General features: G+C 40.9%; 1 protein-coding gene across 13 annotated transcripts in view; it reads left to right on the plus strand.

Moving 5' to 3' along the window:
- Tcf4 (transcription factor 4) overlaps positions 1-27026 on the plus strand; it is a 341388-nt gene that overhangs the window by 283220 nt on the left and 31142 nt on the right. For 8 of the 13 annotated variants that reach the window (XM_055622504.1, XM_055622503.1, XM_055622507.1 and 5 more), the window contains 6 exons: positions 3165-3270; positions 6894-7027; positions 12885-13017; positions 21426-21493; positions 22895-22973; positions 25360-25436. In XM_055622504.1, coding sequence (XP_055478479.1) covers positions 3165-3270; positions 6894-7027; positions 12885-13017; positions 21426-21493; positions 22895-22973; positions 25360-25436 — 597 coding nt within the window. The remainder of the gene's footprint in view (positions 1-3164; positions 3271-6893; positions 7028-12884; positions 13018-21425; positions 21494-22894; positions 22974-25359; positions 25437-27026) is intronic. The other 5 variants (XM_055622506.1, XM_055622509.1, XM_055622515.1 and 2 more) reach the window with 1 other exon arrangement.

The raw sequence follows: 27026 nt of genomic DNA on the forward strand, positions 1-27026 counted from the left end.
CTATAAATTTAGAAAAGTAATAATAATAAAACATACATGATGCCTTATTGAAATTAATATCCATATAAAACAGCTTATGGAAACTGACATATAGACCACTTGAGGTTGAGAAACTGACGAAGTAATTAATTAGAAGCTGCTGCCCACTGGCTGTCATTGTCACTAAACCTGAAACATTGAAGGTGGTGTGAACCTCATCCTTGCTGTTGATGTAGATATCATCCGATACCTTCACTACCATTTTAAATGACCCTTTGTAGCAAATGATGAAAAATAAAGAATAATGAGTAATTGTGTAGTTCTAACAGTTTCCATGTATTAAAACAGTTCCTTGAACTTCCATTTTTGAATTTTATGAATGTTAAAAGTCACATTTTCCCTCATGGGTGGGGACTGGCCTATAGCTGGGTGCTAGAATGCTTCCCTAGGGTGCACCTTGCCTTGGATTTTATCCCCAGTGCCGCCATCCGTCAGCTGCAAGTAAATAAATAAAATGTGGGGAATTGAAGCAAAGAAGATCATTGGTCGCTTCAGCTTTTCAAAAACATATCTGTGCAATAATCATTTATATAAACAAAAATATAGATCATTTGCCTTGAAATAACATTTGAGGTGAGGAAAATGCCATTTCTAAATGGAAAACGAGTGGCATTATACCTTTGCTGTGAGTTGCTATACAAACAACTTGGTGTTTTAGAAGATACATAGAAATTATCTTTTTTAAAAAAAAATTAAAAAAATTATCTTTTTAAAAAAAACATTAAAAATTAATGGGAATTTTTATCTGTGTAAAGAATTTCTGCTTGGTGTGGTTGTGCACGCCTTTGTTCTCAGCACTTGGGAGGCAGAGGCAGGCAGATCTCTGTTCACTGCCAGCCAGGTCTACACACTGAGTCTCAGGACAGCCATGGCTACGTAATAGAGAGACACTCTCTCAAAAAACAAACCTACAACTGGCTACAGCATCAGGAAATCAGAAATTACATATTGCACTATATGTCATCTTGTAGATATTCTTTCACAAGCAAAACGTATTCATGAATTTTCCTAAACAATGTTATTCTTAGCTATTTTAATTAATTCATAATTTAGAGTCAAGGTAGCTGTCTTATATAAAAATAAATTTATTTCAAAATTTTTCTTTTCTTTCAAAGAGCTGTTTCCAGTTTGTTTGTTTGTTTTTTTTTTTTTTTTCTTTTAACACACAGGTAGTTGAATAGCATGAAAATGCCCTTTTTTCCCAATTAATATGTATTGATTTCTAAAGCAGGGAAGATAATACTGAATACAGTCAGCTTACAGTAAGACTGGCGGGCCAGCTGCAAAGCAGGCTGAGGAGGGTGGACATACTGCTGCCATGGTGTGCCCATTCTGTCACCCCAGTGACGTGACTTAATGGTATCTTTGACCTTTTCCGGAAGGAACCGTTCTTTGACCCTTCAGCCTCCTCTGGGGTTCTTTCTGAATTCTGAGGCAGCAGCCCACCTGTTTATTAGCTGTATAGTTCCCAAGAAAGACGCAGGCTGAATCCCTGCCCTGCGCTTCACTCTTTGTTTCTTGAAGACCCTTCAGGGATGATGTGGGGCTTCCCCCATCCCTTGTTATGAACCCTCTAGAAATAGAAATAAATCACCATCCATACATTTAAGAAGTAGAGAAAAAAATCACAAAATGGCAAACTATGAAAAATGGCACTTAAATCCCTCCGTGACTTAGGAGGGAAACATCCTTGCTGTCCACAGCATGAGTGGCTCTTTTTAGTTTGGTTGGTTTTGTTTAATGTCCAGGACCTCTGGATTTTCAAGGGCGTGTGGAGCATTTATTTGATGTATGGCTGCAGAGGCACATTGCCCACATCTGTCTCTGTGGACCTACCCTTTGTGAAATTCTAAACCTGTTATTAATGCTTACACTTTATGAGTCATATTTGTTCTGAGAGAATTATATAATTTTTAGGGTGTTTGTTTGATATACATGGAAAAATGGAGCTTTTTTTGGTTTTTTTTTTTTTTTTTTTTTTTTTTTGTAATCCTGCTGCTGCCTTTTTGTTGGTGAATTTCTTCTCCTCTCACTGTGACCTGTGAATATCGGTGCAGGCTCACTGCCAAGTTTGTGAGCCGCTGCCTGCTTCAAAATGGAGGCAGGAAGGTATCCATTTTCATCAAGAGGATGAGCTGTTCAGTCTTTCCCACCATCTGGAGAGAGGAACTTTTAGAGCAAAAGAAAATGGGAATTTAAGAAGAAAAAAAAGATTATATTTAGCAGAAAAGGCAAGGGAGAAAACCAATTAAAGTTAAACTATACCTTATGAATTTATGCTTTGCTGTGATGCTGTCCTGCTTGAAGGAAACATAAATAAGAAAACACGAGGGCTATTTTTATAAGGCACTGATTTCCCAAGCCCCATGAGGATTAGTAAACGAATGTTAAGTAAATTAGGTTTTTGGCACACTTTTAAAGTTTATTGTACACAGAAATATAATAAGCACTTAAAAAAGACAGCCCCCTCTTCCTGTGTACATACTGATTGTTGGTGGTCTTGTGTTGATCCAGGCACTTAATGGCCTTTTTTCGTGTATCTCTGCAGACACTGTATGGATGTAATAGTCTAAGATATGTATACTTATCACTCATTTCTGGTTCTTGTTCTGTCTCTTTCTGTCTCTCTGTCTGTCTCTCGTCTCTCTCTCTCTCTCCATGTCTCCCCCTCCCCCGCTTTTCTTGCTTCCACTTTCTGCCTCTCCTTCCCTCCTGTATTGCAAGTAAAAATTTTAATTGAAAGGTAGAGGTTTGGTCTGTCTTTGGGGAGAGACAGTTTTACCCTTAACATGCTGGTGGGCCATCTGTGTTTAAAAAAGGGAGGGTCTGTAGATGGGGGCTACTCTGTGGCCTGCAGAGTGTATTTACCGCTAGACATGGTTTGCAGTGTTCTCGCCTGGACTGGAAAATCTCATTCCTGATTATTTTATGTTGACACAAAATATACAGAACTTTTTTTTTTTTTCTGTATTCAAAGGAGGCAGTGTTTCTAGGGTTGGATCAGGTTTAGACTTTTACAGCATCCAATTTTTAGCATTTTTTGTGCCAGCTTCTTACCAAATCGTAGATGTAGAGACACTTTGATCAATGTAAAAAGCAAAATTCACGTGGTTCTCCTTCCTCAGGTCTACGCTCCTTCAGCAAGCACTGCCGACTACAATAGGGACTCGCCAGGCTATCCTTCCTCCAAACCAGCGGCCAGCACTTTCCCTAGCTCCTTCTTCATGCAAGGTAAGGTGCTTCTTTGCCTGCCAGGAAGTCCATGGACCATGTGTTACATACAGGACAAAAGAGATGGAATCAGACAAGTGTAGAGAGGAGTAGAGTACTCCCCCTCTTAGGAACTGAATTCCTTACCTAATTAAGTAAAACTTACCTAAGGCTTTTTTCTTTCCCTCTTACATTGAGGCCTTTGCCCTGTAATGGGTTAAAACTAAATTGTTTTGCTTTACATAAAGCAAATGCCATGTTGGTCTCCCCAGATTGCTGGTCTTCAGTATCTCTTCTAAAGGTGCATGTTTAGACGTGTCTCATTCAGCTCAGGGTATGTTTGGAAGATCTTGTATTTAGCCAGGAGGAAATGGATTCCCCTTAGGCTAACCATCTATAAAGTTTCTAACCACTTGGTTAAGTGAGAACAAGGTTTCCGCTGAAGAATACGTGACCCACTAAAACTTGGGAAATGTCGCCCAGTGAAAGTTGTATTGAGACATCCTAATTGATTTAAAGTGAAAGAAAAACTTTGAAGGGGCTACAAGGAGTACGAGGCAGGGACATTACATTTGTGGTGGATAGTGGCTATGTGTTATTTTAATTACCCACTGTTTCTAGTCAAAAACAGATGGGTTATATATCCCTGGAGTTTACACTATTGCCACTGGTCACTTAGCCACTTTCTGCTAATTGGAAAAGACAGGGATCATCAAAATGACACCAGCTACTTCACAAATGTTCTATTCAGAGGAAGGAGCTAGGGATTCCATGCTTGCCATGCCTAGAGTACTTATTTAAAACTGTCCTGATCTTCATCCCAAGATGCCCTGAGGATGGACATGCGATTTACCAAGAACTGTAAAAACACAACTCTAGCTTCGGTTGTGTGTATGTGGATACCTTCCTTGAGTGTGCCCTGGCACAGCGCAAAGGGACACCAAGGGCAGCGATACCCAGGTTGCTGTCTGGCGTCTCACTGAGACTCAGAGGGTATAAACTACTTGGTGGGAAGAGACACATCTTCCCCTTCCATGTCAGCTTCTTTACACTGCTGGTTTACGTGTGAAATTCCACAGAAAGTCTAAAAAATTGAATGGACTGGGTCCATTCAATGGGCTCGAGGACAGTTTGTGGCCCACATGACCGAGCTCATGGTCACAGACCTCTATCTCTGCGACCTGAGTAGGTGTAATTCTCAAAGGGGCACAGGGGCTAGTCACTCAGGTACATTCTGTGCCATGACAGTGGGCTTATTGCCTTCAGCTATAAACAGTGGAAGAAACTGCCCTCCAGATGCTGACAAATGCTGCCAACTCAACGATTCAATATGTCAAAAATCCAGTTTTCATCAAGAAAATAGATAGGTTAAAATCCCTCTATGTGTCTGAGAAACTGGTTGTCTTGGACTGTGCACGTGGCAAAGAGGCTAGGTAGATTAAAGCAGTGGATGCCTTTCCATACCACACCCCATAAACTATGGGGGACAGATTTGTTTTTCTGCATATGAATACTCAAAAAAAAAAAAAAAGCGTCAGTTGACATTTATGATGAGCACAATTAATTTGCACACATCTAATTCTATTCTTTCAAAACAACATTATGCCAAGATCATGGGATGTGATAAATATTAATTTACTCTGAAAAGCATAATTTATGTAAAATACATATTTTTATAAGTCTGCATCGAGAAGAGTATGCTGTGTTAACAATCCAAAGCGTACTGCCACCCCATGCGTCGACTCGTCAGGTTATTTCAGGAAAACGCTTATTCAGTGATCCACATTCCCAATTTATTTGTCACATGCGCACCCCACCTCAAGTGTTAGTGGGCCCTGAACTTCATATTCAGATTTAAGGTGACATTTAAACTTCTGCATTCCACACCAAATCCAAGGGAATGTTAACTTTGGGTAGGGAGGGATGGCTGAGAGGGGATGGATGGTGCCTGCTGCATTAAGACGGGACCCGAGTTAAAATCCATGGAGATGCCCTGAAGTTTGCCTACCCAGCCTACCCAGACCAGAAAGCTTTAGGTACAGCGGGAAACTTCTGACCTCCTCATGAATGAACATACACACACACACACACCCAACACAGCTCACTGTTTTAGAAGACACTGAGTTCCTACATGGTGATCACAGTCAGAAACAGTGACCTCTGGACTCTGTTTCATGTACACCAGTTCAGTCTGGGAAGAAAGTGAGAGGCAGTCATATCAGGGCTTGGATGAACACGCAGCTGTGCAGAAAGGTAAACCAAAATTAAACAATCACAATCTATATAACCACAGAACCAGAGGGGATTGTCAGCACGCATCTCTTAAACTCATGACTGAGGTCCCTTGTTTTTATCTTTACTTCTCATCTTTTGGTTATAAGGCTACAGTTGTCAAAATTGCAGACATACATTTGCTTACATGGTTCCTAAAGGCAGAAATCTATCATTTTTTCCTTTGCATTCTGTGACCAGACTGGCTCTGAAATTCTCACTCCAGAATTTAAAAATTCAGTGTGTGTGTGGGGGGGGGGGGAACAGATTCATGAAATAAAATATATGAAAATAGCATTATTTAAACAGTTGAAATTAAATACATGTTGCTGCGAAAATAAGCTTGTTTCAACAAGACATACCTGTATACATTTGACATCAAGCTAATGACCTGGTATAGACCCAATACTCGATTTTTTTTTTTTTCAGTTACTAAGAGAGGGGAAAGGCAAGTGAATTAATTAGTAGTGGTTCTCTTGCCGTTAGGTTTGTTTGAGAAATCAAAATTAAACCATCATAATTTATATAACCACAGTGCCAGAGAGTGAAAGAAATCTTTAAGATTGCTTCTGTTCTGCTGTTAATATGAAATGGTACCTGCTCACTAACAGAGACTTTGAAACAATATCTCTGTTTGACTCATCTTCAAACTCTTTACCTCATTTATTTATGAAATCCAGGGGATGTCAGTTGTATTCTGTACTATAATTTCTGTCTTAGGACATGCCTACACCCCTCACATTACTCCTGAAGATTTAAGATAGTTGCGTACAACGTATACCAAAATGACCCAGGATCAAAATATTTGAAAATCCTCTTCCCCACTTACCGCAACATAATCCCAACATTAATTCTCTGTATTGTGCATGGCACAGAAGTGAAGCCCAACCTTCTAAATATGGGCTGTTCTTTTCCAGTAGTCGTGTCAGTGTAGGCTCTTCAGGCTTGCAGCCCTGCCAACACTGTGGTGTCTCAACTGTTTTATTTCCACCTTGAAGTTTGGTAATGCTTTAACTTTTTGGATTACTTTCATAAAAGTAGGGGTTGGGAGTTTCTAAGAACTGTTTCTTTCAGCATGAATTACCTTGCTTACTTGACATGATTCCGCAGAGAAACATGTTCTGTTCTTTTCCAGTTGATTTTTTTTTCCCCTCTTTTTACTAAGAACACAAACTTCAGTGTTTCTATTTGTTTGACAATATAAAAAGCCACTTGGGAAAAAATAATGATGACTGTCGTGTGATGCAATCAGCTAGGCAACACAAAGATGAATACACAACGGGAGGTTATTTTTCAAGTATATGAAGAAACCCTATTCTAAAAGGCAAGGCTGAATGCCTCAGAAAAGTCACGGTTTTCTTTGTCCTTTACAGATGGCCATCACAGCAGTGACCCTTGGAGCTCCTCCAGTGGAATGAATCAGCCTGGCTATGGAGGAATGCTGGGCAATTCTTCTCATATTCCACAGTCTAGCAGCTACTGTAGCCTGCATCCACATGAACGTTTGGTAAGCAAGGCTCTTGGGGATGAGGAGAGCGCTGCTGGTTTATGAGTTTCCTCTCTGTGTGTGTGCAAGGACTCTGCAAAGGAGCAAAAATAGTCTATGCCTATTATTCTTAGAGTTTTATTGTTTCTGTGATCAAAGGCGCAACAGAGGCGGATCACCTCTGTAAACATTCTAGAGCTTCTTTGTCATTGTCCTTTTGTTTATTGTGTTTTGTTCTGTTTTCTTTATGGCGATGTCAGCTTCCTTCGGTTCATAAACACAGTATTTGAGTTGCAGGGCTTCAGCAATGGCAGTGCCGTCTGAAATTCTGGAGAATGCAGGGCAGAGTGAGAAGGATTTGAGATCACAGGGATTTTCATATCAGTTTTGACCCATTGTGACCTACAATAAGGAAAGGTTTCTGTTTTCTCTGTAGTTCGGGGAACAGCAAACAGGAATTTCCACATCCGTTGGGCTTTATGTTTTAATCTCACACAGGAACCACTCATGTTCTGTTTTGCTAGACTGCCCAGTGAAAGCTGCTGGAGTGTAGATTGTCTTTCCTTAGTAAGGATTTTCCACTCTGCCCATGCTTTCTACTTACTCACCTGCGTGTGTTTCCTTGTCTTAGAGGAGACAGCCATCTGACTCTCTCCAGGTTAAAAACTACCACAGGCAAAAATCTACTTGCGTAGTTAAATCTGTCGTTAAGGAGAAAACAGTGTCTAGATCATGAGTTGGGTATGGGGTGCAGGTCACGCGAGACTTAGATTCATTGGCCATTACCATGCAATTAAAATGAGACGGCTGGGGGGCTCACTCAGGAGGCTGGAGTGCTTGTAAGTGTGAGGACCTAAGTTCAAGCCCCAGCACTCGTGTAAAAAGCTGGGCATGCCAATGTGTGCCTGTAACCTGGCATTGGGCAAGGAGGTGGAGAAGGAAGACAGACTGATTCCAACAGCTTGCTGGCTGGCCAGTCTAGTCAAAAAGGAGAGCCTTGGGGTTCAGTGAGAAACGCTGTCTCGAGGTAATGAGGGAGAGAGTGCTAGAGAAAGACACCCAAAAATCCTGCTCTAGCCTCTGCATGTGTATGCACAGTTGCATGTACGTACATACCCACATACTATGACACACACACACACACACACACCCCTACACTGATACATATACACAGATGCACTGATACCCACACATTCACACTGATACACACACACACACCTACACTGACTTACACACACACACACACACCTTCAAACCCCACAAATATGAAGGAAAACCTATGGTCCCTGGTTGTGACTTTATTTCTTCTTGCTGTTTTTGCTCTCTTTTCCTCATTTTTACTTATTATTTTTTCTGTCCTGATCAGTGAAATGCTTTCTAGGTTCCTATGTTCTGTCCTCTCCTTTGTTCGATCAATACCATAGAAAGAAAAACAAACAAACAAAAATAAAGCTTTATCTCCTTTTCTGACGGCCAAAAGGTTCCAGATACAGAAAGTTCTGATATCCTTGAAAATGCATGCGTGGTTGGTCCCAGAGCACCATGCACTTTGCTTTTCCCGAGAAGCAGGTGGTAAATTTGGGAGTGGCCTATGTGTCAGCCCTCCTAAGTTCAAATGTATAAATCACAAAATGTTGCAAAATTTAGCACATTTTCACTAAATAGCAAATAACTGAGGTTCAGATTTCCTCTTCTCCCACCCCCTACTAGGAGGCATTCAAGTGAAAGCTTAGCGAAATATCAACTGTAATTAGCATATCTTTTGGTAATATTTTTACTTATCCATCATCATTTCCTACTTTTCCTAGGACTTATAATCAAAACTAGGGAAGTTATGACTACAAATTAAAGTTTGGAGTCCTATATTAAATGTTGGAATTTCAGTCCTTTGAAGATTTGTCCACGTGTTATTTTCCTTTCCCCTGAAGTAATTTCTTCTCTTACCATATTTTAAAATTTTGCATTATGATATGATTTTACCCTACTAATGTTCACTGCATGGGGAGGGAACACTTAAATTATGTTCAGATGCACAAAAAGACATAATTTGAAGTCAGAAACCAAGCACATTTTAGAAAATGTTTTAATGAATCGAAACAGTATTATTGTTCGGTGTAAAACATCATTTTAAAGCAGTGTCTCGGTGGGCCACATGGGAAGATGTGTTGCTAAAGCCATGTGTCCATCACAGAACTCAGCTTTCCCATTCTCACGTGGCCGCTTAGCCAATTTCAGAGAGTAAGATTCTTGCTTTAAAGGGTAAATGAATAAGGTCTTTGGTTATGTTTCCTAATGAGTTTTCCCACTGAGAGTGAAACTATTGAATTATTACATCTAGTTATCATTGTAATTTCAGTATTTAGCCATATGACAATCTCTCACTGAAGTGACTTTGAAGATTCTGACACTGATTGGGAATAATTTGAATATACAACAGCAGTCAGCATCTTTTATCTTGAAAGTAGTGGTGGTTCCCCACAGCTCCGGGCTGTAGCATTTGGCTAACCCTGTGCTAAAAGGGGCTAGCTTATGAGGAAACGAGACATCCCTGGATTGTTTTGGATATAATTTGACCACTACCATTTTATCTCTAAAGGTAAAACATTTCGGAAACATCATTAACTTCATTGTTTTACCCCGTGTGAGAATAGACTGTGTAATTAGGAAGTTTCAGTTCCATGTATTTCAACTGCAACTGTCGAGTTACCAGTTCGTTTTAAGTCTTTAAATTCCCATTACAGTTTCAGTTTTTACCACCAGATCCCATAGTTCATCACTGCTTGCTGCATATACACATACAGAACCACCCCAATGAATGGAGTTTGTGGTAAAGCTTTGGAATGGGTCTTTGTAGAAAATTTAAATTTGGACTGACTTGACAAAGATGTTTGAAAAAGGAGAATAGAACCCCCACTTCCTTAATGCATTGCTTTAGTGGGGCCACAGTGTCCTGTTCTGAGGCCTCTGAAATCCCAGCACGAAGGAAGTTCTTTTGTTTTCTACTGCACATCATCAGTACCTTGCAAACTGGCTCTGAGGCTGCCCTCAGGAACCATCAGACAACACTTAAGAGATACGGTTGTTGTAACAGCTAGGATATAGATGCGCCTGGGGCCTGGTGGGTGGAGGCCAGATATGCCAATAACCAGATACACGGTTATGAAGCCCTATGGCAATGAAATATCTGTCACAAAAGGCCATCGGTGCCAAGACTGTGAAACACTACCTTGGCCTATAGCACGATTTCATTCTTAGTGTATATTACCAGTTCTTAGATTTTTGAATCTTCAAATTACCAACCTATATGTCAATAACAAACATCACCAATGTGAATGTTTGTAACACTTGCATCATCAACAGACTCAGAGTTGGGTATCAGAAGCTTAAAAAGAAAAAAGTGAACAGCATGGGCATGGAAAGCCATGGCCCTTGAGCTGACCACCTTTATAACAAGCTGGGTAGACGGCGATAACTGGGGAAAGACATCAAGAAGACCTGTTAGAGTTGATTCTTAAATCTTCTAAGAAGAGACATTATTCACAGTCACTAATGTTCTCTGTGTTGTATTTATTACCTTTCTGAGTAACATTAGTTTTCAAGATACTTCTCATTGAAAAGTAATCTAGTTATAAATCTCATTAATTTATTTCAACATCTAATTTTCCATGTGTCTATGAAAATAACTGATTTAGTATGGATTGAATTGGTTTCCCCATTAAACAGGAGAGATTTTTTTTTTCTTCATACTGTCTGCACTTAGCTTTAACCCTTGGTTTGTCATGTCCTAAATTTTACACCACTTTTCAAAAACTTAGAAGAGTCCAAAAAAATCTCACTGATTTTTTTCTTTGTTGCACTTTCTAATTATTATAATTAATTAACTATTTTGCATTATTGTATTTCTCTCTTTTGATTTCTGCCAAAACTCAGTAAGCAATACAATTTACATAAAAGTACAGTCACAACATCTTTCTGTCTTTGATTTTTCTTTCCACGTTACTCACACACACACACACCCAGCTGTCAAAATCTAACTAGCTATGCCCCAACTCTTCTACGTTTGGTTTTCCAAGTCCTACATTTTTATCTTGTCTTTTTATAATTTATACTGTAGAGTAGCCCCACTCTATTATTCTTTAGAGAACATTGTATGGGCAACTTGGGAGCTTCAAATCCCAAATGTAAATGAGTTTTAACTAGTGGCCCAGGAAGAATTTGCGTCTACCTTTTCATTGACATCTTCTAAGTTTAACTCTCTTATGTTACGCCAAGGTGATATTTTCAAAGATGTTTATGTGTTGTTGGCAGACCCAGCTCTGCAGTGTAGATGCGTGACCTGGGTTGTTTGGTAGTCGTTCAGATGAGTCATACTTTAGTCCACCGTCCATGACTATGTACTGTCATTTGATGTGTCCTACTTAGAGACTAACATGAGGAGGTAGAGCGCAAGTCCCTCCCCTTAAGAGAGTTCACAGAATGATGGTAATGGACTTGAACAACAGGCGGTGTAGTGTGGCATTGAGTGTGCAATGGCAGGGCAGAATGCAGGTATAATTGAGTTGCGCTCATAGGAGACTGGCAAGCAAAGAGAGGATCTTCCAAGAAAGAGGCCGAACTCCCAAAGTCAGTTGGCTAGCACTCAGAAACCACTTTCCTTCCTTGTTGGGGGGAGGGGAAGCTTGGTTTTAGTACTTCCCAGTGTCTGCAGTATCTATTAGTTCTATTTTAAAACTAATTTTAAAAGCATCTTTAGTCATGAGCCAATAAAGATTCATTGCCTAGTCTCTGTTTTAAATTAAATAATTAAATGCAGCTTCAAAGATGATATAATGAAAATTTGTAGCTATTAATTTTATCATATGTGAAATTTTTATCATTACATATCTTTCCTTAACATATCTGCAGCACCTCCAAATGCTTATGAAAACAAAAGTGAGAGTAATTTTCAACTACTGCAATTTTTTGTTTGGTTGGTTGGTTTTGGGTTTTTTTGTTTCTTTGTTTGTTTTGTTTGTTTGGAAAGAAATAGCTTGAGGTGTCCTTGTAAATCCATGTGTACCTTTATTAATCTTCTCCCCATGAGATGGGTACAGGCCAACTAATGTGCCACATTCATTCATTTGAACAACTGGTATACCAATTGTATTTGAAGCCATGCTTTTAAGCCCAGTGACCCTTTAAAGATGTTCTTCCTTCATAGTCAGCTAAATAGCATATACAGTATACAAAGAAGGAACTCAGGGCAAAAAAAGCATTGTCAAGCCTTCAGGTCCCAAATCAATTCGCCAAAACCACTAATAAAAGCTTTTCCACACTCATGCTTTAGAGAGATTTAGCTTTTATTTTTTTTTTAAGTTTTTCGTTTCCTATCTTGTTCTTGATGCTGAGATTCATTCAGCAATATGATCCAGCTAGAGAGAAAGAAGTTTCCTGTTACTATGCTGTGCAGTGGCTGGAGGCCAGGGTCCATGTAGCATAAACCGTGAAGATCTGTATGTTACATTCATTATGGGAAATCTTGTTCACTTACTTAGTAGGCCATGAAAAATTAATTGAAAAAGTTGTGTGTGTTTCTGGTGTATTTGATGATTTTTTTTTTTTAACCAATGATTTGTAGATTTGGGGATTTTGATCTCTTCTTGGCATCCTGGGTTGCTGTGTTGTTCCTTGACATTTGATATAACGACAAATCCACTCTGGATCTCTGTGTATTTGATTGTTTATAAAAATGAAAGCTGTTAGATAAAACAGGATGATTGTGTGACTGTTTTTGAAATTATGAAAGCATCTCCCTTGCAATACAGTGAGTTCTTAAAAAAGTATGAGAAAACTAAGTATGCGGTGAGTGAACGTGGCCTCCTTTCTGCCCCCTCTGCAGAGCTACCCATCCCACTCCTCGGCAGACATCAGCTCCAGTCTTCCTCCGATGTCCACGTTCCATCGCAGTGGCTCAAACCATTACAGCACCTCTTCCTGCACACCTCCTGCCAACGGGACAGACAGCATCATGGGTAAGTGATGGCCCTGCCAGCCCCAATGCCAGGGCTCCATGGCAGGCTTTAATAAGGCGGGCCCTCTTTTTCCCCTCAGAATGGAATTATAGGTAGGCAATAAATTTTTGCCACAACCCTGAGTGAACACATGAATCACTGCTTTGCCCAGAGTCACTTTTTTAGTGACAAGAAACTGAAATTTGACTTTATTGTCCATTATGAGTCATTAAATAAGGGTTTAAGTAGACCCAGAATCTCTCACATCTCACTCTTTCAAACAGTAGCCAAGCAAAGTTTTCTTGAGTCCATTCATGGACAACCAGTGAACTAAGGGAAAGGATGACACTTAATAGCAGTAGTAATTCAGCACTTCTCAGAGACTGACCATCATGTTAAGTTCTTAACCATGCTATGTCTCTGTCTTTCAAAGCCTTGTCTACATGAAATTTTCAACAACTAAAAGTCGTGTTAATAGCTAGATGAACTCACCCTTCTGAGAATGTAGCATTATGGAGTTCATGTAGAGAAATAGTGCTTGTTCACACAGGAGAGATGTCTGGGTAACAGTGGGCCAGAAATTGTTTCCTGTGGGCTTTGTAATAAGTTTAGGCTTGGAAGATTGTTTCTGCCAAATGCATCATCTGCTCATGACCTCTGATGTCTGTTGTGGTCTGTTAGTGCAGATGGATCTCTGCCAATACTGTTTGTTTTCCTGAGGGAAGAGCTGGGAGGGGCATTTCGGGAAGATGCTGGTTGGTCGGGAGGCAGCTGTGGATCAGCCTTCAGAAGCTTCTCGTTCTGTTACATAGCACATCTAGATGCTCCAGGGTCTTCATAAAACCCAGCCTTCCTGGTTACAGCCTACTCTGTTCTATTTTAAGCCGCACTTGACAGGTGCATTGGCTATTTTTCTTGTCGCCATGACCAAATACCCGAGAGAAACAACACTCTCTCCTCTCCCGAGAGGAGAGTTTGGGTTGAGCTCGTGGTTTGAAGAGACACAGTCTAACACGGCCTGGAACCTTGTCCTTTGAGGGTAGATCTTGCAGTGTAGATTATTACATCTCAGTGGATCAGAAAACAGAGAAGGGAACATAAACAGAGTCAGGTTGTCCCCGTTTGTCATGCCCACAGTGGTATGTGTCTGCTGACCAAAACAGCACTGGCAACTAGGAACAAAGTGTTTAGATACATGAGCCCGTGGGGGACATTTCACATTCAAACTATAACAGGTTGGCCTTTGAGATCATTCCCAGAGGTTCACTGATGAAAAACGCAGGGGATGCTTTAGAGAAAACAACATGCTGCTGTTGACTGCTTTAGCTCTTTGTAATTTTTTTCTCTCATTTCTTTGAACACTGGGAATTGTATAAATCACTTATGTGGGATAGTTTTTGCTGAAGGAGATGGTATTAAAGTGTTAAAAATACAATTTCTAGCTAACTATATCCGTGCTTGCTTATCCGGTAGCTTATTTCACACTTACGATAGGGCCTCCTAGCAGCCCTCTCCTAGCACATCTCACAGACAAGCAAACTTAAGAATGAGTTTCCATTTCTGGAACTTTCCATAAGGGAACATTTACAAGTATGTTACCCTAGTCTGACCTTGGTGAGCTATGGACAGAGGTCACATGGGAGAAGTTTTAGCAGCTACTAGCGAAGTCTGGGCAGATTTGAAAAACAAGAAGAAAGAAAGAAAAGTGCAGAACTGAAAGGCTGAAGGGGGCACATTTCACTTGAGTGTGGTTTGACAGACGGAAAGCCCCTTCTGCAGTCATGAGGTCGGTTATGAAGGGTGGCCAGTCATTCATCCTCGTACATGACAGATTTCCTGTCTACTTGTGGTTTGAGTCATTTTCTTTTTAAGGAAGATATGGATGTGGGACGGACCTCCGAGTTCAGGAGAACATACTCAGGCACTCTTTGTGAAACTACTCTGTGGACCTAATCTTCAGTCTTTATGTGAGTGAGGCCTGTGTCCTGGGGTGAAAGACAGACGGTGGTTCAGGCTCTGTAAATCTTGGACGGCTTAGTTGCCCAGTGCAGTGAGGATGAGGCTTGCTTGCTTTAGATGGCCCTCTCACCATCAGCTCGTGGACAAATGGCAGTCTCCTGGTCAGGACAGAGGAATTGTTGAGTCCTACAAACGAAAAGCCCAGCTGCATACTAAAATTGAACTTAGCCTTATGTGTGTAAGCCTCCAGGTCCTGGTAAATGTCCACATAATTGTGAAGGACTCCAATTTAAAAAGGAAAATATGAAACTTTTAGAACCCAGACAGAATTTTTAGGAAACTTAACTATAATAAATTATCTTATAAGAATTAATATTCTTATCAAAAATTCATTAGAAAAATAATAAAAAAAGCATCATAATTTTAAAATAGTCTTTTAGAAATTAAGTAGGTCAGGTAATTGAGCCTTACAGAGAAAAAAATACCCTTATTAAGTTTGCATAAATACATAAGTTACTTTAAGGGAGAAAGTTCTTGAATATTCTAGTATGCTCTGCCTTAAAATAATGTACTCTCCAATTCCTTGTATACATATGCAGAAGAAAATTGAAGTCCGGTTATAGGCCTTATTCTCATGGAGTTCTGGTACTCACATGTCTTCGTGTAAAATTCTCTTCGGCTTTGGTTTGGTGTTTGGAAGGAGGCAGTGATGGCAGCGTGTCTGCAGAACATGAAGAGAAGCATTCCCTTCTGATGTCAGTGTGCTGCCCTAACAAACAGTGCGGGCTAATGGGATACAGCTGTAGACTTTTGAAAATATTTGGCCTATACTCACTCATTCTGAAATGCAGGAAATAAAGAAATACTACATTGCCTGTATCTCAAAGAACAAACAGGGCTAATTAAATAATTGGTAAATAAGGAACACATAGCCTGACACATGTTTGAGATTACACACATGATCCTGTAGGAAAAAAAAAATGTAAGAGCACTAATGTTGTAAGAAAGGGTTCGAGCAGTAACACATGGACAGCCCAGTCTTCAAGTTTTCTTGGCACAAAGTTGCAAGGCACTGCATCCCCTCCAGAGCATGGCACTGACGTCTGAGGAGGCTTTCGGGGTTCAGGAGGCTGTCCTGTGTCTCAGTATTGTGTGATGATATTTCACCGTGGTTGTCAGCCATTATCCTAAGCTAACTGTGGACCCTCACGGTGTCTGTGGTATAAGACAGCTCCAGAACGTTAAGAGACAGTCTCTCTGGGCCTGTACCTCATTTCTTGTCCCTTTGCTGCATCCCAAAGATGGAAAGGTTGGGGCTCACTTAGGTTGGGGATCGCCTAGGTTAGGGGTCACTTGCCATTTCTCTTGCTGAGACTACTGACCTTATCTTTTTTTGTTTGCTTATTTGTTTCTTTTTGCTCTTCAATGCTCAATGCCAGGGCTTTGGGGGGGAAAAAAAACAACTTATGAGATTTTTAATGACATAACCATTCATGGTATGGCTTATGGTCCATTCCTGTTCTTTCTAGCAAATACCAGCATATTCTGGAGATTACATTAGCCATTTCTGAATTGGAAGGGTCTCAGAGGCACCATGGGATAAATGGGGTTAATAGGGCACAGCATGGTAGCTCAGCTGGTTTAGTGCCTGGGGCAAGGTGAGAGCTGACCAGGGACCTTTAGGAAGTCACTCGCCTTCTGAGCACTTCTGTTTCATCCCTAAATACCCTTTCAGTGCCAGGCAGCTGGCTTGTGTCAGAAGTAGTAGGGTCCAGATCCCCTTGATCCAGATACGCAGACAGAGGAAGTTAGTAGATGCCAGCTGCCAGGAGCAGAGATGTCCACGGGACAGTGCCCTGTGCGGCGCTGTCCTACTTCCTTCCTTCCTGAAAAGTTAGCCCCTGCTGATCAAGAGGGAGGGAACCTTCTGCTGTGGGATGGGCCATGGAGGTTCCAGGCCTGAGACACACTCAGCGATGCGCAGCCTCTCTCAGGAGTCAGCGTCCGTGTACGTTGACAGCTTTGCGCTTTGAGACCTGGGACCGCATATCCTCCCTGTCCCTCACAGGGAGCCGGGCCTATAACAGCGTAATGTTTTATAATAGCCACTATTGTTTTATTGGTCTCTCAGTGGCCTGTCTTCTGAGTGCGGGAGGGAAAAAAAAAATGGTGTTTCCCAAGTTTTGAAACCTCAAACCAAATAGTGTTGAAGGGACAGGCTACTAAGTTTGATTTAATATACCACATGTTAAAGATTATTCCAAAATATCTATCTGGTTCATAAATTAATCTGCCTTGCAACTTTCACTCCTCTTGACATGTCTGTGTGACATGAAGCATGTTGGGATGTGGCTTTCTAGTAGAAACATTATGTCCTTTTTCCCTAGAGGGCTTGGTTTCATAGTCATTTTTTTATTATTATTAAACTAGTCACATAATATCCAGTCCTTGTTTTATGAGGATCATGAGCCTTCAGATGAATTTTGGGTGATGACCAGGCACAGACTGAAGAGTAGAGATACATTTTATCCAGCAGTGTCAGGCCTGTAGTTATAAAAGACCACCAATGGAGAGCAATAAATGAGTTTGATTTAAGCCCTTCCACCCGTTCCTGCACACAGTCAGGAGGCCTACCTTCCCCCATGAATGTTAGGAGCCCTTCCCACGTGGCGTTTGTACATCACGGCCCGTGTTGGAGGTTCTTCTGAGAGTCTCGGAGGAGTGTTGGCAATGTTCCACTTTACAGTCATCTTTGTGGAGAAACTCATGGCGCTGTTATGCTTCTCCTTAGCACTTTAATGACATGAGGGTCACTGAGCACAGCCCAGAGGAGCCTCATCTTAAAGCAGTCCTTCTCGGGGGAGCATGCCGGATTGCACTTCCTCTGCCTTTGATGTCCTCTGCTCTCTGTCTCAGGTTATGGGTGTGCAATAAAGGAGAAACATACTTTCCAGGTTCCCGTTCTCAGGGCTGGTCCCCAGGCACTGCTGGTCTTGGTATTTTGTTTGGGGTGTGTGCTGATGGGAATCACCATTTCCCCAAAGTGGAGACAAACACAGGGTGGGTCCACCGCTGCGCACAGGGTATGAAACCTTGGTGCGCCTCATCTAGCCAGCAACAGCACCTGGTGTGAGACCTCCGAGCCCTGAGTGGCCGGCGGGGTCAAACCCACCTACCAAACTACAAGGCTTTTCATAATTGTTCATCTTCCGCTCATGTTTATGTTGTACTTCCACTTAGAAGCTGGGTTTTTATGTTTTGTCCTTTTGTCTGTTTGAGCAAAAGAAACTGATTAGAACCAAAGTAAAGTAAATTGGAAAACACATGAAGACAATGAATTTCATATTTATTTCTGTCACATGGACATTAGAGACTTCTAATAATATATATTGACAAAACTGAGGTACTAAAATAGTAGTGAAGTCCTAATATACTGAAGCTTGAAAGGTGGATTTGATATGTGTTTTGCTAAGCCTGACCTACTTTTCAGTACCAAAACCAAATATTATTCCATTTGAGAATTAAAGATGTATCTCCTTCCTAATTCTGTGTGTCCTTTTATCTATTGGTCACACGAATAAAAAGAGACGTCTTTAAGAGAGACCAGTCTCATTTTGAAAAAGTGTCCCCTGCGTGTCCCCTGGAACAGAACAACAGGCATGCCCAGTGAAACAGTAGACTAGCCCCAGTAAACCGCTGTGAAACGTAAGCCTTTGGGTTGGCCTGTCCAGCTCTTGTAAGGTAAAATGGCTTCATGCTAAAAAAATAGTCCGTTCTTATCAGTGCCTTGCATGAATAGCCTTTGTAGTTTTCTGAAACATTTTTATGACCAGATGAGGTAAGGAGTTGATTCTATTTTTGATTCAGCTTCCTGAGTCTTAATATCTCTTTGTATAAAGAAGACACTAATAGCTTAGTTTAAAAGACTCAATGCTGTAAAACAAAAATCACACTGGGGTTGGAGTGTTGGCTCAGGGCTGAGCCCTTTTGTTGTTCTTGTTGAAGACACATATTCAATTCTCAGAACCTACATGGTGGCTCACAGCCATCTGTAACTCCAGTCCCAGAAGACCCAAAGCCTCCTTCTGACCTTCCTGGGCAGCAGGCACAAATGTGGTACACATGCATTACACAGGCAAAATGCTCATACACATAAAATAACAAAATAAGTAAGTCTAAAATGTTTTTAATCACACTAAGAGTATCCTCTCTTTAACAGTATCATTTTATGTGATACATAATTTACTTTGTGGATGTCCTTAGAATATGTTTATTGGTCTTTCAAGTATTTCTGTTTCTTATCTTGAAAATAAATGGATGGAAGGATAGGTTTTTTTTTTTTTAATTTATAATCTTCCTTTAAAATTGTTCAAAAGAAGAGTAAATATTCTGAAAGCTACTGCTATAGCAACTTTTTTTTGATGAATTCTTGTTATTTTTTGTGTGTTTTTTTACATTTTTTAAAATTTATTACAATTTATTCATTTGGTATCCCAGGTGTAGCCCCCTCTCTTGTCCCCTCCCAATCCCATCCTCTCTCCCTGTTCTCCCCCTATGCTCCTCTTCTAGTCCACTGATAGAGGAGGTCCTCCTCCCCTTCTCTCTGACCCTAGTCTATCAGGTCTCATCAGGACTGGCTGCATTGTCCTCCTGTGTGGACTGGTAAGGCTGCTCCCCCCTCAGGAGGAGGTGATCAAAGAGCCATCCACTGAGTTCATGTCAGAGACAGTCCCTGTTCTTCTTACTAGGGCACCCACTTGGAGACTGAGCTGCCATGGGCTACATCTGTGGAGGGGTTCTCTTGTTACCTTTTTGTTTAGGTTCTTGGTTAAAAAATGTGGTTTTTTTTGTTTGTTTTTTCACCAGTGTTTCTCTGAGCATTCACTTCATGGAGATCTATATACAATTCAGGCAGCTATCACAATTTATTTTGACTGCAATCTCCATTTAAACATGTAATAATGAAAAGATAATATTGCTTAATAAAAAAAGATAATCACTTCCACAGATAATGTAATAATATGTATTGATGGGATGTATTGTCTGTGTCTTTAAATATTTACCAGTCATTTTAGAAACACTTAGTTATTTCTAAAGCTCTGTAATACAGAAGTCCCCAATTTCACACTACAAGTAATTTCAGCAGTTTTTACCTTAAATATTTTAATGACTTGATACCTTTCTAAGTTGTTTTTATTTGTCCAGTTCTATGATGACCAGACACATGCCCTGAGAATATACCAACACCTTCAATCTAGAATATTCATACAACTTATCTACATCATATATTTGTAATAGGGAAAAAAGAGGTGTTTTGTTTTTTTTTTTTCCTCCGAAGATAATGTATGTTTTGTCGTTCAGGTGGCACCTTTCAGGAGCGAGCAAATGAGTCTGTGTGGGTTGTGTGGTTATCGAGTAAAGCATGTATAAGAGATCACTGAGCTGGCATACCCAGCATGCAAATGTATGACAGTCACAATCATACTGTGGCTACACTAAGCAGAGGTCCAGAGCATGAAGGTAGGAACCAGAAAAGCTCTGGATTTGACCACTGGAGTCATGATCATATACTACCTCATGTCTAGAAGAAGATGGTACAAGTTGTTTTGCTAAAAGTGTCTCCTGTTCAAAAGAAGACTGGGGAATTTAAACGTCATTATAAGTGTACAAAGAAACTTTGGTTGAATTCATCAGTTGACTTAATGTTTCCTCCTAGAACACTAAGAGCCTATCCTAAAGTTCTGTTTGCTTAGTGTTGAGCTACTAGTAAAGGTACCATTTCCAAGCCTAGTCAGTGTGTCAGTGAAAAGCTGTTATAACAACCCCCATTTCACCACATGGTTCTAGTGGAAAAAAATGGAGTTCAGCAAAGAAGTTGGTTGCATTACGTACTGTAACATTTGCATTATTATTAATAATACCTTTTGTTTTATATATGGAATGTATACTTAAAATAATAAAAATATTCTTTCTCTTCATTAGCAAGACAACTGTGCGACAGTAAGATGAATGCCCCATTTTGCTGTCGATCAAATTTTTCTGTATTTGAAAATTGGTGTACATTATTCATGAAGATAATTCAGTGATGTGTAAAAAAACTATGTTGGACTTTGAGGACATTTAGGGTCCTGCAAATGACAAATTTTCCTTAGTGATGATGAGCACCAAGTCCTGGCGTGGTGCCTGTCACCAGCAACTACTCCTCGGCAACTGGGAGGAACTAATAGCAGGGGAAACACTTTGTCTTCAAATCAAGGTGTCAGGTTTATATTTTATCTGCAAAAAAAAAAAAAAATGTAACGTGAATATATTTGACATCTACCTCAGCAAACAAATTAATGCTAATTAAAGATTAATGTGTTGTAATTAGCATTAAAAATGCAATTAAGTTGTGAGTAAATGGACCAGGAATAGAAAACTGTGAGATGTCTCCCTGCCTGGTTTTCATATTCTGTCTTTTGTTTTTGCAGCAAACAGAGGAACTGGGGCAGCAGGCAGTTCCCAGACTGGAGACGCTCTGGGAAAAGCCCTGGCTTCGGTGAGGAAATATTGACTTTGGACTCCACAGGCACCGCCTGTAGCAGGGTGAACTTTAATCAGAAGTGGACATATGGAATTTTAGAAAATAAATGCAAATAGCTTTGATTAGCAGGGGTGGGGGGGGGGGTAAGGATCACTGAGACTTTAAGGGAAAGCTCTCTTACCTCCTCTGGCTAGCCTAGTTCATCTGATTCCACCCCTGTGCTTAGCACTTTCAGTGAGGGTCTGGAGATATTTCTGGGCCTTTCAGCTCAAGAGATGTGTGTGTGTGTGTGTGTGTGTGTGTGTGTGTGTGTATTATAGATATTCATTGACTAGCTAAGATGGAGTCTTCAAGAGTCAGTTTCAAGACAGTTTGGAAACGTTACCTGGAAGAAATGACAACTCAAGTTCAGTAGAGACCTGTCACTTCCTTGGCCCCTGAGGGACTTAATCTCACTGCTTTGTCTACCCACTGCCAGTAAACTGGAGCTGAATAATCCCTGTGTACTGCCTAGTGACAAAAAAGCATTCCTTATTCATTCAGGGAGAGCACTGTTCCTGCATTGTCTTTAAAGACTAACCCTGAGCCTGAGTGTTTACACTTGTAAGAGGGAATCTGTTCTCCTACAATGTGTGTCTTTGGTTGCTTTTTCTCTCCCATGGTGAACACAAATCAAGTTCAGCTAATGTCAGCCTTGAGTTCTAAGTGAAAGTACCTATTTAACCTGGGCTCTTTTGTGTCCTGCTCTCAAGTGCTCTAATTTACAGTAGACATAATACTATCCAGCCCCTTGTTTTATGGAGAAAGAAAGGAAAATTAGAAAGCAGTATCTCTGTGGCTTGTCTGCAGTTAGTTCTGGGTGGGAAAAGAGGTGGCCTTGAAGCTGGCTGACCCCAGTTTTTGTCAGACATCACCACAGTACTTCACTTGAAAAGAAAGTTTTAATTTTATTTTTTTTCACAATTTATTCATTATATATCCCAATTGAAGCTCCCCTCCCTCAACTCCCCCCAGTCTCCCCATCCCTCCCTCATCCCCTTTCCCTAGTCCACTGAAAGGGGGAGTTCTCCACTATTGCCATCTGCCCATACCTTGTTAAGTTTCATCAGGACTGCCCGGATCCTCTTCCTCCATGGCCTGGCAAGGCTGCATCGTCAATGCAAGTGATCAGAGAGCAGTCAACTGAGTTCATGATAGAGGCAGGCCCCGATCCACTCCCTCAGAGATCCACATGGAGACTGAGCTGCTTTTAATTGCTGCATTTTTTTTTTCATTTTAGAATGTAGATAGTGCAGTTAAATGCTGCATGCATTTTGTGACTTGTGGGTTTTAAGTGAACTGCAGGGAGACTTTTGTTGTTTAAAATGTGTGTATTCAAAATAAGTGAGAATTTCTTTTCCTCTCCACTGTTTGAAGATCTATTCTCCAGATCACACGAACAACAGCTTTTCATCCAACCCTTCGACTCCTGTCGGCTCCCCTCCTTCGCTCTCAGGTACCGTATTCTAAATTCCACCTCGAGGTCATAGCAGCTTACAGAGAACAACTCCTACACTCCCTTTGCCTACAGAGGTTGCAAAACAGCATGCCCATAGACAAATAATATGGGATGCGTGACAGAAATTATAATCTGAGGGTACATTTGTATCCATTTAAAAAATTACGTGAAAAAGCATTTCTTAAACTTTTCTTAGTTGTACAGATGTTCAAAAGCTGAACCATGTATTCCAACAAAATTTCTCAAAAAATGCTTAATGCAGTCATAAATATCTACCACTTAATTACCAAGTGTAGGCTATGTAAATGTCTGTCCCTGAAGACATTTGAGCCTTCCCTAAATTGAAATATTTAGAGCAAAGTACAATTTTGTACATAAATTGTTATGCAATTGTGTGAAGTAAAGGGGATGTTTGTCTTTAAAATGTAAAACGTTACTATGGTATATGGCTTCTAATCACATAATTACATACGTACAGTTACAAAGGAACTCATTTCTCTTTTCCAAGGTATACTAGATCTTGCCTTGTCTTCAACCTTGCCTTGTCTGTGTTTCAGATCATTGAAAAGAAGGCAAGGTGTCTTACATACAAAGCTGTCCATGTATTCCTGGCCTTACTGGACTTTACAATAGATTTGTTTTATCTAAATCCTATACCAATGTTTGGGTGCAGCCCTCGCATGAGTCCCTGTAAAGAGTCTAAGAGGCAAGGGCTGCAGCATAGATGGAATTTCGGCTTCTGTGCTATAGGGAGTTAGCAGAATAGGACAGTGACAGAATCAACTGGATCCTGAAGCGAGTCAGTTCTGGGTTACCAAACCGAAACTGGGAAGAAGCAGAGTGGTTTTGAGATGGTAACAGAACACGAGTGCCGCCGCCACCACCCTCCCCCACTCCACCACCTGGTCTGTCCATGGCACAAAAGGAAAGGAAAGCTCAGTGTTCTGTTGTTCTGGCTTGGCACCGGATTCTTAGGCTCTGAAAAGAAATTGTCTCAAATATCAGTCTCCGGAACCAGAGGAGAATTGAGTACAAAGGTCTTGAGACAACAGGAGGGGAGTGCAGAGGCAGGTGGAATGCCACATTTACCACTTCAAACAAAGCAGCTAGTTCGTGCTCTTGAGGTGCGAGAGCAGCCAATGGCAAATGTCCTGGTTTTGCGCATGCGTGTACCAAAGCGAGAGAAGGCTGAGTGATTTGCCAAGGCTGTGCCAGTAATAATAGGAGAGATGGGTGCTCAGGAGCCTGGTGCTCATGTCCTGCTGCTGCCCTGTAGGTGAGGACAGGAGCAGGAAGCACAGGCCTTCAATACGGCCTTGGGCTCAGCGACCTGCTGTAGGTAGAAGGTGTCCGAAGCAAGTCCAGTGAAGCCACTCTTTTGGGTCCTCATAATGGATTTTGGAAGACCACACGTTAGGAAGAAAGAACTTTTATGAAGATATAAATAAGGGGACAGATTGCTATTTTCACACTAACGGCTCTGTCCAAATTCTGTCAAGAAAAGTAATTGAACAAAATATCCTATTTTTATTTAGCATAAAAATACACAGGCATACCCAGAAAAGACAGGAAGAATAGATTTTAAATGTGCTGGCAGCACCGGGGCTGGGGATCTTGAGAGATCACAGTTTTTTGTGTTTTTTTTTTTTTTTTAATTTTCTGTTTTGAATTATGGACTTTATAAGTCTTCAAAGTGGATGTGAACTTTACAATTGGTTTCAATTTAAAAGTGATTTTTATTTTGTAAGTTGGATATAGGGAATATATATTCTGAAAGGCTTGTTAGAAGAAACTACTTAGCTCTTACTGTGAGGGAGTTTTACATCTTCTGCTCTGGTAAAGTGCTGTGAGCTAACCTAATTTCCTTGGTCTCTGAGGGACCAAGTGAGAGTATGTGCAGAGTGTGCGCTCAGCTCTGAGTTCAAGCCCCAGCACTAAAATAAGTAAGTAAATCAATGAATAGTTTTTAAAGGTTTATCTCATCCTTTACAAGGGTAAAGTTTTTGTTTTGTTTTGTTTTTGCATCAAGGGAATTTTGGTTGAACACAGTCTGGCCTCCCGTGGCCTAGTCACCCCCTCCTCCTAGGTACTCATGAAAGCACCGTGACCTTCCGATCTCCAGTGACAGAGAAGTTCTGCTAGCTAAAATTTAGACCCAATAAAATATTCCTTTTTACAGAGCAGCCAGAGGACACCGTGAGCCCATGAAAAGACTATATGTTTTACATTTGAAAGATTCCCCCCTCCCGACCCCCAGATTTTCTTCTGGGAAGATTAAGTGTGTTTATCATATTGACTAATGAAAATCAGCACTGCTCCTTTTTAAGTGTCAGTGGGTTTTAAGTGTGCACAGCTCTGATTGTATTTCTTGTTTCAATATCAGCAGGCACCGCTGTTTGGTCTAGAAACGGAGGACAGGCTTCATCATCTCCTAATTATGAAGGACCCTTGCACTCTTTGGTATGTCGCATCTCCGACCTCACCACTCTCCAATCAGGTTTTCCCCCTCTTTTGTCACTCTGATATTCTTATTTTCACTAATCATTACTTAGTGTTGACATTAGGAACACCAGCTCGTTGCAGCCAGAGTCAATAGGCTATGCTCATCTCTGTTTGGAGATGGTGACCTAAATGCATCTAGCATGGGAGCCCAGGCCTTTAAAGTCCTAGGGCCTGATGAGAGATAAGGAGCCATCCTGGAAGCTGAGTAGAGTGCCCTGTTCCCTGCATCTTTGGGAGAAGCCTGGAGCAATGAATACCTAAGTGTGAGGGCTAGGACCCTTGACGATGCTATCTCCCTCCATCCTGCCTGCAAAATAACAGTAGGCTATTTCCTCCTAACCTCAAGCAAGAGGCCTACCTTGGTTGATGTCCTCATCTGGTGTGGTTCTTGTAGGGATCCAGCAATTTTACTTGTAAAGAAGTGAGTGTACTTCTAGGGGAAGTAGTTGAACATTTCCATAGGCTCAGTGCATATTATAAACACTCACAGGATGATTCAAAGTCTGGCACTTTTATCTTGCTCAGCTTAGGGTAGGTGGAGCTAGAATTATGCAAGAAACAGCCCCACACAATGCAGGTTTTCTATGCACATGAGTCTAGTGGTAGGGAGCCCATTTGTCCCTCAGGATGGAGTTCTCTGCTTTTCCTTCATATTTTGAGATGAAACACTGAAGCAGTCATGAGTTTCCCTATCTCTACCCATATGAACCTGTCTGATTCAGGGACTATTGTCTTCCTTGTCAGCTTACCTTTTAAAGAAAAATCTGTAAATGAGAATATAGAATCTAGTTTTCTTCCTTCCTCATGCTCTTCCTTTCCTTTTAACCAAGAAAGCCAAACTGCAGAGAGAGAAAACATACCCACTGCCCAGCTCTTTCATCTACAGACTACACCCAGATAGCTCAGTTGTTCTTAATACTTAACCTCTACAGGCTATTCTTCATAGCCCAGTCTTCAAACCCAGGCTTTATTCAACTGTACAGCTGCAGAGGTTGATACATAGCTGTGAACTACAGTTTTGGTTCCTTGTACACTCTGAGCACTCCCAGGGATTCATAAGTAGAGATCTCGGGAACTCTTAGCCAGGAAGCATGCCAGGAATATGATTTTTTTTTCATCCTTACATTGACCCAACTGTCAACTATCATGCTGTCTTTTATAGATTGAAAACTGTAGACTCAGAGAAAGTTAGTAACATTCCCTGGGTCAAATAAGTAGCAGAGCTGGCAGGCTTAGGGAGGTCATATAACTCCCAAGTCCACCAAATCAAAATGCTCTGTACCATAGACTAACTCTATTAGACACACATTCTTGCTGTCAGTATAGAATAATTAGGAATTGCTTTTCTCCTGCATTAGAGCTGGTACATCTGTTTGCACAATGCATTAGAAACCAAAGTAGACCATAATGTGTTCTAGTACAAAATAGCCCTAGATTTAAGTTGGAAGGAAGAAGGAAGGAAAGAAGGAAGGAAGGAAGAAAGGGAGGAAGGGAGGGAGGGAGGGAAGGGAAGGGAAGGGAAGGGAAGGGAAGGGAAGGGAAGGGAAG

Source organism: Psammomys obesus, unplaced genomic scaffold (assembly GCF_907164565.1).
Source record: "Psammomys obesus unplaced genomic scaffold, mPsaObe1.curated_primary_1811, whole genome shotgun sequence".
NCBI lineage: Eukaryota > Metazoa > Chordata > Mammalia > Rodentia > Muridae > Psammomys > Psammomys obesus.